This window comes from Pocillopora verrucosa, chromosome 4 (genome assembly GCF_036669915.1).
Source record: "Pocillopora verrucosa isolate sample1 chromosome 4, ASM3666991v2, whole genome shotgun sequence".
NCBI lineage: Eukaryota > Metazoa > Cnidaria > Anthozoa > Scleractinia > Pocilloporidae > Pocillopora > Pocillopora verrucosa.
Genome location: NC_089315.1, coordinates 12547082 through 12559738, shown reverse-complemented (window position 1 = coordinate 12559738; position 12657 = coordinate 12547082). Strand labels below are relative to the sequence as shown.

The 12657-nt window shown below is 37.1% G+C and overlaps 1 protein-coding gene across 1 annotated transcript; it reads right to left on the bottom strand.

Annotated features, from left to right (window-relative positions):
* Window positions 1-47: 47 nt before the first annotated feature.
* LOC131795952 (retinoic acid receptor RXR-alpha-B-like) lies at window positions 48-10013 on the bottom strand. The gene is made up of 4 exons (XM_059113592.2): window positions 9767-10013; window positions 6255-7025; window positions 3715-4326; window positions 48-2608 (listed from the first exon to the last, which is right to left on the bottom strand). The coding sequence occupies exons 1-4, from the start codon at window positions 9810-9812 to the stop codon at window positions 2361-2363; spliced, it is 1677 nt and encodes a 558-aa protein (XP_058969575.1). The 5' UTR covers window positions 9813-10013; the 3' UTR covers window positions 48-2360.
* Between the last annotated feature and the right edge of the window lie 2644 nt (window positions 10014-12657).

Here is a 12657-nt window from a genome sequence, read left to right as displayed (position 1 = left end):
TGAGCCAGATAGCGTAGTTTTGGCTGAAATAAAAGACAAAGCCAAAGAAAAAAATACTGGTCCTTTTTTATTTTACTCCTTTTGTAACATATGTTTAGTTTGTGCAGTATCGTTTAAGAAAATTGTTCACAACTAACTGAACTGAACCCAGTTGAGAAAAGGATGGATAATGCTATCTGGTGGATAATCACAACCCAGTGGATAAGTGGTAATGAAATAAGCTGCAGTATCCACCTGATAGAGAGTTATCAAGTGGATAGCATTATCCACCCCTCAAACATGGTCTTGAACTCTCACAAAGTAACCAGGTCAAAATAAGAATTTCATTCTACTTCCCTTATGCAAATTGCAGCCTTAAAGGATTTGTAACTCTATGGTCAAAGTATGTGGTGTCTCTAAGCAAATATTTAACTGCAAAACCTTTCCCTCTCCAAAAGTTATGAGGATTTATTTCATAATAATTGAAAAGTCAGGTTACATAGTTTAGAGTGTATTCACCACTGAAAAAAAATATAAACATCATTTAATGATTAGAAAAGGGTGTCTTGATATACATTACAGGACTCTGGTAAAAATAAAGGAGCAGATGTACTGCTGGATAATAGTTCCCTTTCTTCAATTTTAAAGTTTGGTTTTTGAAATCTGTAAAAAGAAGCTATGGGTAGACCCTAAAGTTGTACTTTTGCTGTTCAATAATAGTCTTTCAGTCTAGAAAAATCCAAAATTTAAGTAGTGGTAATAGTACATTTAATCCTTTTCATCTTAATATCAGTATGCATATTCTCCATACTGTTCTCTATACATTTCCTAAGGTGCTGACAAGGAGTAATTTTGAAACAATTAAGAACTTTGGGGTTAATTATCATAATGGCAGTAATAATTAGAATGCTTTCCATTAAAAAATCTGCATAGGACACCTCCAAGAAAAATTATAAGTAGTTGAAAAATGTCCACTTGTGCTCTGAGAATTACTGTCAAATCCTCAAAACCACAAACACCTGGATATGAATATTAACATGTTCTGACCAGTGACACTGGACATTAGGGCATACAGGTACCAAAAAACAAACCAGACTACTGATGGCAAAACTGTATTGCTTCTTGGAGTAATTTTGGGAAGAATTCAGTACAACCCCAAACTATTCTAAAACAAAGCTGTTGTGCCAAAGGTAGTCTATTGTTTTAAGCCGTTATTTTCATAATACACAAACCGTATACACAATGATGTATGGGGCTGTGTACTGGTTGACCCTGCACATACACTGAGCCATGGTTTGATTTTCAAATGGAGATGTTTTTACAAAATAATGTTTTGTTTGAGAATGATAAACTTGTAAGAAGTACCCTAAGAATGTTACACAGGTTAAAATGAAACACCATAGGTACAATCAATTGTGACAAAATTTTTGTTGCATCTCTGACACACAAACTCTTTGCAAGGAGCATTGCCAGAGAAGACAGAAAAAACAACCACAAAATACTTATTTGCTGTAAAATCTTTTGAAACTCATTCGCAGGGGGTTCTCAAACTATCATCTGGTGTACTCCTGAACATGCTATAACCCTTGCTAGGAATAGCTACATAGAATGAAGGGAGCAAATTTCTAAAGAAACTCACTATGAGAGAATAACAGGGTAATTTAGTGTTGTCAACTGAGTTGATAATTTAAATTGACCACCATAAAGAGTTTAAAGGTTGACGTTTTGAGCTCTGATGAAGGGCTGATGCTCGAAATGTCAGCCTTGAAACTCTTTACAGTGGCCACTTTCCATTATCAACTCAGTTGATAACACTAAATTACCCTCATAGCTACATAGAATTGACCAAAAGCAGTCCCAATCCCTCTGGCAAAGCCACTTTCACCTTAACTTCTCACTCCTATGATCCCAATATCAATTCCCTTTCCTGTCTGACATACCTTTCTTACAGTTTCACCACTGAGTAATTGGAGTTCAGTTGAACTAAATCTACCAAGAGGAACATTTCTTTCTTCCCATCACATTTCCATTTGAAATAGATCTGATTTTTAAAAAAGAAATTTATAATTGATCACTCCTGGGAGTGACAAGGTGGAAAGAGAAAATAATTCCATTTAAGAGTATGAAAAGTCATCATCACAATTAACCTTAAAGAGAAAGAGAAAAGGATCAGGATCTGTTTTCACCACTCATGGACTGAAATTGTTTTTTCAGGGTTGACCTTGAGGTAAGATGCATTACTAATATTTTAGCTTCTAGATTCAGTTTGCATGTAATTATGTGGCAGACAAACCAGAGTTAAACCACAATTCCTGGTCAAAATGTAGGCCGCATCAGCATCAATATAGCCTAGCAAGACAAGAGACACCCAAGTTCAAAGATCATCTTTTTGATGAATGAAGGAGTTCCACTAAGGAAGCACTTGCATTGATCTGTCCAGTAAGATTCAACATGAAAAGGCGTTCTAGGCTCTTGGTGCCAATTGATCTCAGCTCAGGTAATCTTAGAAGAATGTTTCCAAATCGATTAGGTTCATTAGGGTGAAAGTTGTTGTTGTACTCCAACAATGATGCATGCACTTTATCCTGCAGTCTTTCAACCAGTTGTTGATCCAGCAGACCTTTCACATCTGAGCATGGACAAAATCAAAATGAACATAATTAAAATAACATTGTATAATGAAGAAAAGTAAAATGGTTTCCGTGTTTACATAGCCTGATGTAAACACGCAGGAGGTTGGGAGAACACGAGATAAGCGTAGGAAACCACGATGCAAAGTGGAGTGGTTTCCAGCTTATCGAGTGTTCTCCCAACCTCCCAAGTGTTTACATCAGGCTATGTAAACACGGAAACCATTTTACATTTCTTTTATAAAATAACTAATGAAAGAGGAACGAAAACTGTGTTTACATATGCTCATGTAAAATGGTTTTATGGCCAATCAGAGCGTGCGTACTATTTGAATCATTTTATAATGTATAATGTACAATCCAACATTTAATGAGGTGTAATTCACAGGGTGCTACATCACTGGGTGTCATTTTCTCTAATGATATTAAGGGTTGGTCAGGAGCCAACTCTAAACAAAGAAGCTTAAATTCTTGTCACAATTGTTGACACTTACCAGCCTTTCCCCCTTAATCGATCTTGGTAATGGGAAAATTGGACTGAAACAAACTCAACATTCAACGAAACTTGATAACAATTCTAGATATGTTACCTCTCTTCATTGTTAAATGTGTAGTCATTAGAAGGACATTGAAACAACTAAGTTAGAGCTAGAGAGAGATTTTTTTCCCCTCTTGTCAGAAGTCAGGCCACCCTTGTGAAAAGACAGAAAACATATTCCTCTATTTCATTACCATGCCCAAGCCCTATATTTGTTTTTAGAGTTTTTGATGAAGGGGAGTGGGGAAGCTTAACCCTTTAGCTCCCAGATCAAATTTGTAATTCTCCTTACCGTCAACCATACAATTCTTATAATGTTAGTTCAGAGAATTTAGTACTACATCCACTAATTATCCTCAAATTGATACTTTTCTTGATTCCCATCACTTATCTGGTTGATATTGTAAGGAGAAATTCTGTCTAGGTCTAGGCTTGTGAGAAACTTGGAGTTCTAAAAGGTGTGTTTATGGACTGTTTGCAATGTATCTGGTCCACAATAACTGACTCATCAGTAATATCATGTATCATATGTAACTGGGAGAATTATGTTGCATATGTGTACTTCACCTGGGTTTAGTAGAATAATGACTTTGATACAAACAAATTCTGCATCATCCAGACTAAGTTCTTTAAATTTTGCAGTCAGTTGCATTACGCGGTGCATGATGTCACCAATTCCTGTTGCTTCTGCAGTAGTAAAGTCCAAAACCTGACGAGGACAAAGAAGCACTCCATTATCTAAATGTAAAGACTGCTTTGTCAAATTAATCAGCATAAGTTCAATCCATGCACTTCCTGAAAGAATCCGTTTATCATTTTCACTAATGTCACGAAGCAATGGCAAGCATTTAAACCATTCCAAATTTCTTTTGATTTGTTCCTCTGCTTGTTGTGTGACATGTGCTAATGTCCTCTGCCCATTATCTGCAATATGACATCCCTGGCATTCTGAAGATTGTACATCAACTGGAGGCTCATATCTCAACAATTCTTTAATAAAAGGAGGAAAAGTTCTGGATGGAATTTTTGTACATGCTGCTCCATCAACTTGGTCTGAAGATGAGCTGCTCCTTGAGCTTGTTCTTGCTTGTTTAGCAGCTGGTTGTGATTTGATGCGTGAATTTGAAGAAAAAGATGAGTTCTTGTGTTTACCACCTGGTGTGCGATCCTCCCGGACAGCTGTAAAATGGAATAAGAGGCAAACCATTTAAAGATAAAGGTTTAAATGTTTCTTAACCAGTTTGGAGAGATGAAGTGATGAACAGAAGGAGACACAGACAGACAGACGGTCAAAAAGGTAGAATGATGGTGACAGACAGACACAGATAGATAGGCACACAGACAAACAGACAAATGGACACTGAGGTAGCAAGCAGGCAAGAGAAAGTCAGGCACACCGATGGACAAATGACAAATACATGTAAATAAACAAAAGAGGTTGAACACCAGAGTGATTAAAATTCTAACCAGAACCCTAGACAAATGTGACAGTGAAAGGCCAAACGGACACTAACGGTTATCTGTTTGAGCGGGAAAACTGTTTGTTATCTGATGAAATTAGAAGATCCTCGCAGCTAAGAACACTACTGAAACTAGTAGTTGTAAGTAGGACCTGAAAAAAATTTCAGTGCAGCGCTGTACCGGTATCGCAGAGGTCATGGGTTCAAATCCTGTACGGGCCTGAAATTTTTTTCAGGTCCTACTTACAACTACTAGTTTCAGTAGTGTTCTTAGCTGCGAGGATCTTCTAATTTCATCTTTCCACCGCAGTGCAAATATGTGAATTTTCATATATCTAAATCTTCATTCACTCGGATGTTTATTTGTACCCAATTCATTGACCAGCTCCCAGTTGGCTTGTTAGCTCAATTGGTAGAGCGCTGCACCGGTATCCCAGAGGTCATGGGTTCAAATCCCGTACGGGCCTGAAATTTTTTTCAGGTCCTACTTACAACTACTAGTTTCAGTAGTGTTCTTAGCTGCGAGGATCTTCTAATTTCATCTTTCCACCGCAGTGCAAATATGTGAATTTTCATATATCTAAATCTGTTTGTTATCTGTTTGTCATCTGTTCGAACGCCTAAAAAAATCAGTTCAAAGCATTCGACAAACCGTTTGAACGGTTTGCATATCCGTTTGAAATACATTAGCATCCATTTGAAGTATTGCGGCATCCGTTCGAACGATTTCAGTATCCGTTTGAACGGTTTTCCATCCATCTGCCAACTAGAAGTGTCCGTTTGGAGAACTGTGGCATCCATTCGAATGGATTGGCGCCCGTTCTGTTCATCCGTTCAAAAAGAGAAAATTGCACTCGTCGTTTCTCTACAGTTATTCAGTGTAGCAGTCGAAACATTATGATCCACATCCATGTAACTAAATCGTGAGACAAACAATTAACTCAGCTGTCATTTTAAACTACGATGACAAACACCTTTCATGGGATATTCAGTAGTTTCAGACAATAACTAAAAATGTTATTTCGATGAGAAATTGGAATAGTCTCAATTTTTGATCATAAGAATGAAATTGACAACAACGTCACATCAAATGAAAACAAAACACAGCAACCTTGCCTGTTCCATGATCAAGCCATGCGTTTGAACGCCATTTAAGCAATTTATCTGCACGATTGATAAACCAATCGTACAACCAATTGTACGGATTAATAATATTTTCATCCATTTGAACGGCTTGCCTGTCTGTTCAAAATTTTTACTCATCCATTCAAATGGCTAAGCAAACCATTCAAACGGCTAATCAAACCGTTCAAATAATTTATTCACCCGTTCGAACACTTCAAGGACCGTTTGTTATCCATGCGGTTTTCTGTTAGTGTCCTTTTTGCCTTTCACAGTCACAAATAATAATGAGCAGTCAAACAAAGCGAGATCCGGCTGGTGCCCAATTGAACAAAAGACAAAAAAAAAAGACTGATGGACAGATAGGCAGATGATAGGCAAAGAGCTAGACAAAGAAAATATCAAGTTGATAGCAACCTAAAATATGGCAATAAATAAACTGTCAGATTGAAATGAAGAATTGCCATTTTTTGTAAAGTCCACTTAAAATATACATAACAAAAATACAAAGAAAGAGACACCAACCTTCTTTCAACATTCCAGCTTTGATACACTTCTGCAATCTACAAAACTGACAGCGATTTCGGTGTCGTTTATCTACAGGACAATCTTGAGTCAAATTACGGCAGGAGTAGACTTTCTTATTTTGAACACTTCTCTTAAAGAATCCTTTGCAACCTTCACAGCTAGTAACTCCATAATGATGACCAGTTGCCTTGTCTGAGCAAATAACACAGATGTCATCATCAACTGGTGAAGGAACAGTTTGCTGAGGGGTCCCAGGAGATGATGGCGTTCTCGGTGTCAAGGGTGAAAGTGATGGTATTGGTAATGACGGTGTAACAGGAACTGAATCAGGAATTGTGTCCTTAATATTTGCTGATGAGTTAGTCACTATGACAGACTCTTTGAGTGCACAAGGGGAAATGTTACCTTCCCCCTTTCTGTTACCTTTAGAGGGTGAAACAGAAGACTCTGAAAATCCATTTTGAACAGTGGTTGTGGTATGAGGTACAGGTGAGTTTCCAGGCAATTGTATCAGTGAGGGGACTTGGGGAAATTGTTGTGGTGTGGTGTGCTGCATAGCTGCCAATTGATGAGGTGAAAAGAAATGAGGAGCATAAAAAATGCTAGCTTGGGTGAGGTATGGTGATGCAATAGACACCATGCCTCTGTCTCCTTGAACCAAAGGCTGTGGAACAAAAAGTTGCTGTCCATTTGGTGCCAAAAGAATGGCACGAGGAAACATCTTTGGTTCTGTTGGTGATGGCAATCCAGTTGCATGAGGACTTGAACCTACAGGTTTGAACAGAAAGGACAACATCAGTAGGTTCCTTCTATTGACAATAATTCTCCACCTGCTGATTTGCTTAACCCTTTAACTCTTTGAAATAATTAAGATAAACTTTCTCCACATAATAATAGGGATAGCCTTTAGTAAACAGTTGATGGGAAAATTCAAACTTATCAGTGGCAGGGAGGAAACTTGATATACACATGTAATACCCACTTCTATTAACTGATTTATATAGAAATTTATCACATCTGCAAGTGAGAAATAATAGATCTTGAGAGTAAAGAGGGAGAGAAAAAAGAATGAAGAAGAGCTGTGTAAGCTGCAACTGCGCTTGTAATATAACCACCTGTATAATTCCAATCCAATTTTTTCGTATTGAAATTAACTGAATGCCCAATCATTGTCTCTTTCATTTACTTTCTTAATCTGACTATCCTATTATTAAGCTAGTAAAAATTGTCAAAACAAATTAGGTTGTCACATCATTATGACCCCAATCCCATCTTAACCACAAAAAGAAGCTATTGAGCAAATATAAGCCTATTAACTTCATTGTTGAAGTGCACGCACATCAATCTTGCACAATAGTTTCTCTCTTTGGTCACACTGACAATGATGTCATGGTCAAAATAAATACTTGGTATTTCTAGCTAACTTCTTCCTGTTTGTTTAAGCTACAAATAAATATCTATGGTTTACCTAGGGTCAAATTAGTGGGGTTTATTTCCCTCCCACAAGAGAAGAAGTTATTTCAGTAATTCTCTTGCTTTAATTACACATGTTAAGAAATCTGTCGATAGATAAGGTAATTATACTAGCTTTCTTCTACATTACAAGACAGCCTATTAGTTGCTCATGGCCAGAGTGCTTTCTACCTCTTGAATGCAGTGTAAGTCCACAACAAAACTTCCTTTCCATTCAAGATTGTGACATTAAATCCACAGATCATCAACTTGTCCCTAACTATAAAAACTAGTTTTCAGAGATCATTTTTTTTAATGAAAATTTGGTACTATCTCATCCTTAAGTACTTTAAAAAATTACACATACATATATGTAAAAAATAGGTTGTATGAAATAAGTTACTGGCTAGATTTTATAATTTGATTACAGTTTCTCCCTCTGGGGTACACCAGGGGGTGTATTCATTGCTAAGTTATGCATCTAATAATACGCACAATTGAACTGATTTAGGCTAAGATCATGCAACAACAACAGAAAGTATTATCTACTCTACATAAGGGCTTCTTGTATTTTACTCTAATTTATCAACTAGCTCAGAGCTGAAACCAATTTCCTTGACCTTGGCATTCATCTGTGAGTGTTGAAACATAAAGTAGATTCTTGTAGACATATAATCTTGTATACAACTCTTTCATTTTGTTTGTTTTTTATTTTAATACGTAGAAAACAATTTCTGGGAAATTCTTTATCACAAAAATTTTCAACAAATTGTCAATTATTTTTGGCAAGAATAACACGAGACATTGAGATCGTGAAATTTCACATTGGAGGTAATATCGAAAAATTAAGATGATATAAATAAGCAAACTCCTATATTCTTCAATGGAGTAAAAAGTTTTCATCTTATGAGAATGTTTTAAAAATTTATAGTTTATGTTTATTTTTAAATTGATTCTATCAATAATGCTAAAACCCCTCCCACTCAATTTCAAATAATCAACAATTGTGCTCAAGGGTACCAACCCAACACTTTCTTTGGTAGCACTTGGTTAAAAGTCAAGGAAATAACACAGAGAATAAGGGGTTATATAAATCTTTTGAATTTATAGAAATCATGATTATTGTGTGCCTGAAAAGTGTAAATTCATGTATGGTATTGTACTTTTTTAATCTTTTTCAGTATTAATTGAAAAATTACCTCGTTGTGGTTCTTGGAAATGAGCAAATATTCCTGACAGCAATGTAACAAAGTAAAATTATCAGCTTTCAAAATAAGACTTTGCGGAAGACCTGTCTACATAGCTGACAAAACTATTCAAGCAAATGAAAGATTAGATCCTTTCATACTCGAATAAGGTTTATGGTCCGATTTTCGTTGTAAGTGATCGATCGTCCTTGATAAATCGGTCATTCAACCACAAAAGAATGCCAAAAGTCGACCTTTGATACGTTACAGTATCAATATAAAAGACAAAATTGCGGACAGGATAAAGAATGGCACAATGTACCAAATCGAATTGCGTTTAACTAGACCTCGTGTCTTATTTTAAAAACAGCAAGAAACATGTTTTAACAGACGTGTCAATTCATGATACATCGCGATCTGAAATTACATGACTTGTATTTTGAAAACGTGTCTGATTTAACACTTTAAACTGAAAAAAATAAACTGCAAGACGATCTCGCCAAATGACTTTCCCAGCTACTAAGCGGCAATGAATTACAATTCTACTCCTCCTTCTTAATCTTGGAAATGTAGCCCATCCGTGAAAAAATGAAAATAACAACAAGAAGAAGACATGCAGCCAACTACGTGACTTGCATACGATTTCTGACCGTCGAAGAATTCTACAAATTTCCTAAATAACCAGTAAGAAGAAAAACAATCGAGACACCACTGCATATCTCCACGATAAAGAGCTAAAAGCGAGAATAATGCTACCCCTGAAGAAATGACGCCGGAAAAACAAATAGGAAAACCTTTCTCAGCGCACGTAACCTACTCTAAGAGGCTATTTGTCGCCCAAAAGTGCCATCGTAGCGCGTGCTTACTCACCGATCCTGTCGCTACTACCAACGTTTCTTCCTTCTCCTACCGACATTTTTCCGAATGGCCGCCAGTTTAAACGATGAACGCTAGTTTTTAGTCTCGAAACTCTTCACAAGCGAGATAACCAAACACAGATGATGTCCCCATAGCACTACACAAAGGTGGAGGCGTCTGCAGAAAGCGAGGGAAACTCAGACAAGACAAGCAGACACAAACGTTGTCAGTGCACCTCTCAGTTGGTTTGATGGAAAATATCACGAGAACATCCGGGGTTTTCCACTGCGCATACTCTATCCCAGACGATTACAACAAAGTTTTGATGTCCACAAAATTGTATTGTAAATCTATTTTGAATATTTTGAATGGAAATAACCTAAATTGATAACAACAATGGCCGAAAATAATAAAGCCTTTGGGGGCGAAGAGAAAATTGATTCACAGATTTCCGCAGTTTGGGATGATTCATTCTATGTCTAATTGGCAAAGTTGAGTTCCATGAGGTCCGCGTGGCGTGAACAAAAAACACCGAAGTAAAGTCAAATATCTTAATTTATAGGGGTGTAATAATTTTTCAAGTCACCGGCTAAGTGGAAAAAATAAAACTTGAAATAAAAACATGGCTCGAGCGTATGTATGAAACAGAATTATTATAATACGTAAAAAAAAATCGTTTACGCCAACAGGTAAATTTTTTTGGGGTTTCACATTTTAGTGTAAGATAACCGTGACTAAAGATTCGAGTTTTTGATGAAAACCATCTGTTATTTTAAATTGTGGACTTTCGTCCTGTGATCATGTTTATTTTTGATTATACGCTCTAGGGGTCGCTCGTGGGGTCAGGCTGAACAGACATGCTGGAGGTGTACATGATCACATGCAAGGCGAACAAGTAAACATGAGGTAGCACGTAACAAGCACGTGAAATAGGGTACAAGTGGCAGGTGGACAAAAAACATTCGTAGCGCTCCCTCAAATGAAAAGCGGTCATAGTTCACACGGAAGTAGCCTCAGTTGATGCCTTTTACGGTTTTTGTTTCACAGAGGATGGAGGGAGGGGCCCAGGGGGGTAGGGAGGTGTCAAGATCGCGTTTCACAAAATGTCTTACGCCATCTCGAGAAAAACAAATTAGATATTGGTGGGGGAAAAAAGACTCGTTTGAAGGATCGATTCTTGCTGAATTACATCCAATGTGAAGCTCTGTTTGTTTTCTTCACCGACTTTACACACCTCTTTCTGTCTCATCACGGTAAGCTACTGATGTATGTAGTAATCTGAGTCACGCTCATACATTAGTCACGCATTCCACTCAGGACGTCCTCATTTCAAAGGCCATCCGTAAGATATTCATGGTTCGCGTCCATTGTTGCCGAATCACACTTCACGAAGACAAACCAGGTCACGATTCATGAGAATTAGAAGCGAAGTTCGATGGATCTTTGACAAATTCTTTTTCAATTTTTCCCCGTTCTTCACACGCGTGTGAAACAAGAGGCCGGAAAAGAACGGAGAAGACGCCTGCTGAACGCGGAAGTAACCTATTTTTTAATTTCCTTTTGGTTTTCTTTCTGTCGATCATGCGAAATAATCGAATTTTTGTCTGTCAAGCAAACAGACCTCTCCTTCTCAAAAGTTGCGACAAAAATTTGAAAATTATCTTCGTGGAGAAAAGACTCCCCCACCCTTTCCCCGCACAAAAAGTATATTGTCCGAGGACTTGAAAATGTCAAGTTAATGAATTCAGATAAGCGGATAATTGACGGTCTGGAAATGTAAGTGTTGATAAACGCGTGGGTGGTGGTGTGAAGGATGTTTGGCTTTGTTTTGTTTTGTTTTGTTTTTATCCTCAAATTATCTCATTTTTTATCCTTTTTTCACTAAGTTACACTTTCACGGAGCAAGAGCTTTCATGTTGAGAAAAAGCATGAAAATAAAAAAAAAAAACGAAAAGCATCAGTGATATTGTTTTTTAAACGCTTTTAGAAAATTATTAATCATGTTAACCAGTCCTCTGTGATCCTGTCTCGGGCGGAACTGATGGTTATACTGGTCTGTCTCTAGACTGAATTCTGTCGTAAATCCTAAATTTTAAAGTCAGACATGCTCATCTTTTAAGTTAAAATCATTTTTTGTGTTTTTATTGGTAGGTAAGTATACTTAATAACATGACTTCGAGTGCAAATTTTTCAAAGACAACAAAATTACACGAGCCCGTAGGGCAAGTGCAATTTGTAGTCTTTGAAAAATTTACAAGTGCTTATTTCACCAAATTGCACCACAAAACATGTTGTTTCTTGTTAATAACGTTAATAAAAAAACATCACAGAGATTCAAGAGAGAAGTAAATTTTAGCAGCCTACTCGCTATTTGTAATTTGTACTCGTGTTACAACTTTGCACTCGTGTTACATGAGATTTCACTCGTTGTTAGCCAATCAGACGCATGCAATTTTTTCATGTACATTATTAGCGCTGTTACTGAGTGACTCTCGAACCAGCCTCTCTCGTTTTTCACGTGCGAGAAATATGAAAAGTAAAATCACTGGTGTGAGGTAAATTTTTGTTTTTTAAGCAAGGGCACATTTCGACTGCGAGGCGTAAATCCAAATCGAAAAGATCACATTTCTGAACTACAACATAGATAAAATCCTACGTGGAGCGAATCAGAACTCAGAGTACAATTTAGCAAACTGCCCGCAACATTCGAAAATGTGAGTGGCCAAATCGTACAACTAGTTTCAGTTTTGCATGCGATTGGTCCAGAGGATTATGGTGGCGCGAGTTTTCTGAACCAATCACAAAGCGTAGGAAAGCCAAACTAATGCTTTTCCGGATCACCTTTTAACATTCATCTTAAAATTGTTTTGAAAATCACACACTAGATTTATTAGTCTTCTTAT